General features: G+C 40.7%; 1 protein-coding gene across 5 annotated transcripts in view; it reads left to right on the top strand.

Annotated features, from left to right (window-relative positions):
- The window catches only part of MLIP (muscular LMNA-interacting protein), a 103,868-nt gene that overhangs the window by 41,844 nt on the left and 56,728 nt on the right, over positions 1-5,296 (top strand). For all 5 annotated transcript variants that reach the window (XM_017739325.1, XM_017739324.1, XM_017739328.1 and 2 more), the window contains exon 3: positions 2,256-2,624. In XM_017739325.1, coding sequence (XP_017594814.1) covers positions 2,256-2,624 — 369 coding nt within the window. The remainder of the gene's footprint in view (positions 1-2,255; positions 2,625-5,296) is intronic.

The raw sequence follows: 5,296 nt of genomic DNA, 5'->3' as shown, positions 1-5,296 counted from the left end.
TTGAATGGTTTCTTGGTTTGTGCTTGGTTTAATTACCAAGATGTGGAATCATTGTGCAAGAGAAGGCAGGTGTCTGCTCAATAGCTTGCTTTGCCTTTGGCAGAGTTTATATTGGAAGGAAACCCTTGATCATCTCAATTCTGTCCTCTGTCAGTCATGCAATGGCAGATGACAGGAATTCCTTCTTGATCTTCATGACAGCAAGGGTGGTGTGCAAGGAGTGTTATCACATGGAAATTGACCAGGAGTTGTTCACTGGATCCTGGCTTCAGCAAATGCCAGTGCTGTGGCTACCAGAAAAGGTGCCAATCCTATTCATAGCTGCATAGTAATGCATCAAATTGGAAGCGAGCTTTTGATTTTTGAAAGCTTGTCCCTGTGATTTCCTGCAATGGTGTAGCCAGCTGCACAACATTCCTGGTTCTCCTTCCTTTAGTCAACCCTTTGTTTGTTATTCCTTTCCTGCCTCACAACACTTAATGCCCTCTCATTTTATTCCATGCTGCTTGAAAGGCTACTGCAACTCTCAGGTTAATATTAATGCTTATGGCAATTCTGGTTTTGTATAACAGCTCCTTCCCTGGGGCATTGCTGGGGCTGTGTGGATACAAATATTACTGCTAGCAAGAATTTTTCTTGCTTCTTTCCAGTCCCGTGAGATATTTTTCTCTCTCACGAAAGATATTAGCAGAGTTCTATAAACTATGAACACCTGTGACCTTGCAGAGCTCTGTTTATAGTACAGTAGAAAAATATTTTGACAATGGATGTTTTAGGATTTTAGCCAATCACCCCAAGGGGTGGATGATCCTTTGACCAATTAGACTATGAAGAAAAAAGTCTATAAAAGAGTTTGTAAAACAATTAAAAAAATCAATCTTGCTGCACAATTCCTGCCTGTTGGATCTCTCCTCTCCTCCCTACCACTGTGGGACACCGTAATATGGCTGGAGTTCTGGGTGCTCTTCCATGTAAAAAACTTTTCACAATAGTTCACAGCCCTCTTACCTGAACATGTTCCAGCATTTCAGTGTCCTATCTGAGAAAAAAGCAGCTAGGTCTGGGCAAAGGATGGATATATTTGAAGAGACATTGACTGGAATATTATCCTCAGGCAGTTTAACTCATTAGTTACATTTACAGCTGCTCAGTACAGGTTTTGTTAGAAGTCATGCCCAGGATAAAGCAGAATCAGGTCTTCCTGTCATCCATCCCTGTGTATTTTTCTGTAGATAGAGGAAACTTTTCTGGCAGTTGATGCAGTTGTGAGGCCTTCATAGCACAGATTAGTCCCTATTCTAAAATGTCTAGGACCTGAACAATATTTCAACAACCAACATCAGATATTCAAAAGAACACTGTCAAACTCATAATGCTGATATCCCCCTCTGTGGTCCAGTATTTTTTCAAAGAACTGAACTCCGGGACTCATGAAGCTGCAAGTGCAGTGCAGATTTGTAATTACCCTGTTCCTCAAGCAGCACTCAAATATGAGCCCCATCTGGAGGCTTCCTCTTGCAGTACACAGTATGTCTATTCATTTACCTGATTCCTCCTCTGAGGGAAATATGATTTAAAATAGCAGTTTTGATTTTGAATGATTTAACGATATGTGTGTCATATGTGCAGTTTGCACTATTCCTGCTTTCATCCAAAGTGTACTCGAGAAGTGACATACTGGATGTGGAAATTGCAGAACATATGAAGAACAATTGTGGCCTGTGCTGCAAAACTTGAACATACAGTAAAGCTCTCTGACCTCTGAGTCTCTTTGCTCTCTTTGGAGAATGCCTTGTCTTAAGGGCCTTTGTTTCTTCATTAATATGTATAGGTTTTGTCCCAGATTAGTCTGTCAGACTCCTCTGAGGAGCATTGTCTGCTCTGTGGATCCCGCAGTCGGGGTGCCTTCCCATCATGTCTGGTGTAGTCAGGTCTGACAGCTCATTCGGCTTGACTGCACCCTCCTCCTCGGTTCCCGCGCCGGCCCTGTCTCGGGCCATCGCTGTGCTCAGTGCCCCCTGTTGCTCTGTGAGTTGCTGGGAGGGCAGCCCCCACAGCATTGGCTGGGGGGCTGGAAGCTGGGACTCCCTGGGGAAGTGGCTTCTGCTGTGTACTCATGCCTAAATTCTTCATTTGCCTACTGCACTTTTGGTAGTGCAGAGACAGACACTACTGAAAGCCAAAGTTACTTCACATTTTGGGGAACTCAAATAAAATGCAGTTAATTTGGCTCTTTTTCCTTGTATCTTTTGCAGTCTGACACAGTCTCTGATGAGCTGGTCTTAAAGAGTGGGGCCAAACAAGACTGTGTGTCCACTGTCTGTACAGACAGCACCCGAACGGCTTTCCGGTCCCTGGGGTGTAATTCAAGCAAAGGAGAAATGCAGGAGAATGACCTGTTTAAGGCTGAGTTTATCCTGATTACGGACTCTGGTGATGAAGATGAAGTAGCTGCAGCCTCGAACAACGTCCATCAGCCTTCCAATGGCTACGGTCCCATCAGTGCTCAGCTGCTGACCACATCGCACGTTTCCCCTGGCACTGGGGCAGGGAAACCTCCTGGTGATGGGCACCTTCCAGGTGCTGCACTTTCCCATGGTACTACTGATCCACAAAAACATCAGGTAACAAGCTCTTCAGACTCTAGCGATAACCTTTGCTTTCTAAACCTTTCAGGATATGGAGCCAGCTTGTACAGCAGCTTGGTCAATTTGTTCTTTAATTAGCCTTTTCATTGGCCATTTCTGTAACATTTGGACCTTAAGGAGGTGGCCCAACCCTTCTGACTTGCTGCCTCTCCATATGATTCTGGTGTGTGTGTGGAGCAGATAAGGGAGATGTATTCTTTCCTTTTAAGAGCAGTTCATCATGACAGCAAGTTAATCAGGAGATGTTAGCTTCCTACCTAGTCTAAATTGTGTGGGGTAATTGAAATCAATAGAGCCTTGAGATCATTTGAATTACTGGCATCAGACTTCCCAGAACTAGATTCTTTTTTTTTTTCTCAGCACCTCTTGCAGCCTTTTATGCAAGAGAAAGAGGCTGTAAAAAATCCTATTATTCTGATTGTTGGATGGTACACCTGACTTTGCACAGGTGTAAAGAACTAATGAAGATGAAATTTCCATTTTTTGTGAACCTTTATAGGTGCATTTATTGAATGGTTAAATTTTAAATTCTCCCTGGGGCATTTCCAAAAAGGGTCTTTGAAATGTTTCATTTACAAATGCATCAATCCAAGCTACTGCATGAAAAGTTAATGCCTCCCATCTTGGAAAGAACACTGATCTATATTGAAGGGTGTGTATGCAATGGAAAATTCCACCTTTAGCAAAATAACAACATCCTTCTCACATGAAATTAATTCAGGCATTTCCTTTGACCTTGAAAATGCAATTCTTAATTGATAATTTGAAAGCAAACATTAAGCATGGCTACTTTGTTTCTGAAAATGAATAGGATATCCTATCTTGTGTTGAAATACTTTTGCCACTCAATTTTTTCATCAAATTCAGTGTAAATTTTTGATTGAAGACATTGTGAATAAGAAATCCACTCTGGGATTCACGGAAGTATGAAATGTTCATTTCTTCAGAGAAACTCCCAGTGAAGTCAGTGAGAATTTTCCATGAGGAAGGTTAAAGGCATAGGTAAGCATACATAGAGGAAGCAGCCTGTAAGAGAATACTTGTCTTGAGGAAATACAAATTTACTTTAGTAATGTTCAGGCTTACTTCAGTGATTTTTTGAAAAGCTTTTACAGAAATTGTGTGAATTTTGGAATACTATACAGAAGAGTTCCTATATTGAATCTTTAAGCTTCTGGTGACTTGGCAAGTAAAGAGGATTTTGGCTGGTGAGGTAACAGAAGATAAAGATTGCACAGAACACGAAATAAAGCCTAACTTTGCTAACTATTCACCTGGACAGGAAGAGAGGCAGTATGTAATATAGCAATTGCATATCTTGTCATTATTCTTTAGTCACAAGTTTTCAAGACCTTACTTCCACAGTCTTCATTATCTCAGTATCTTTAGCCCTCTCTATCGCTTGATAAATAGATGTTTTTACCAAGCTGCCTTTCACTGTTGTTCTGATTCTACGGCGTTTCTGTAGGCATCACTCTTTCTCGCTTGATATCTAATGAAAGATCATCATTTCTGAAATGAAGGAAAACTATGAAAAGATTAAATAGATGCATGGTTTATCTGTTGGTACATTTCCTTTGTAAAATGGATTCCATATATGGGCTATCTTTTCAGTTCGTGGATTATAAGGGCAGTATCATGTCCCTTTTAAGAGTTATTGCATACAACATTATGTTAATTTAAAAGCATAATTAGACAATGAGTTTCCTGTCAGATGTGAAAAAAGCAAGGACCAGTACTGGGGAGCATTGTGTTGCAGAAGGGATCACTCTAACTGACCCAGAGGGCTCATTCAGCTTCATTAATTTCTGACTTAGTTTAAATGAAGGAAAAAAAGGAAAGAATTAAAAAAAAAAGGAAGTTTCTGTTCTGTGAAAAAAAGGAAGGAATTAAAAAAAAGGAAGTTTCTGTTCTGTGAGACATAAAAGTCCTGACTGATGTTGGAAAATGCCACACTATATTCAAAATCTGAAAAAAATAATCTGTTATTCTGGTCATATTTTGAGCCTTTTGATAATAGTTTAATGTTTATATATTGTGTTGGGGGGTTTTCTGCCATTTCTATTTTTATGTTAAAAAGAGTCAAGCCATGCAAGAGAGAGTCAGACTGACTCCTGCCTTTGGGAATTTACCCTTTGGGTTGAGCGGGGTGTCTGCTTCTCTCAATGTCAGGGTGTGAGCTCAACTTGGAGAAATTTCTTGACTCACTGTGGGGATCAGTAACCAAAAGGAATTTCAGTTACTCGAAGTCACTTGACATTCCTCTGTCCATTGAGTGGCATCTGGTTTGGCTTTTCCAGACAAGTAAGTCAGGAGTCCCTACAAACTCCTGCCATTGCTTGGACAATGCACCTTCCTTGTTGGCAGAAAATGGACTGTTCTAAATAGCATTTATATTAATTGGGTCTCAGCTCACAGTCTGATTTACTGTGTTGTCTCCAGGAATTTTGTTAAGTTTTCCACAGTTTCCAGTGCTTCCTTGTGGCTTTCTGGTTCTGAGGTTGCAGTCTTTGTAGGTAATTTCTTTTTATTTTTTCCTATCTATAAGCAGATTCTACTGAGATCAAAGCTGGGCCCAGAATCAGGTCTACATTGAAGACATGATTCACTCAGACATGATTTCTGCCTTTTGGACTCTCAGCTTACAC

The sequence above is a fragment of the Corvus brachyrhynchos genome, unplaced genomic scaffold (genome assembly GCF_000691975.1).
Source record: "Corvus brachyrhynchos isolate BGI_N302 unplaced genomic scaffold, ASM69197v1 scaffold136, whole genome shotgun sequence".
In the NCBI taxonomy this organism is placed as follows: Eukaryota; Metazoa; Chordata; class Aves; order Passeriformes; family Corvidae; genus Corvus; species Corvus brachyrhynchos.
This window is presented reverse-complemented; position numbering and strand designations above follow the sequence as displayed.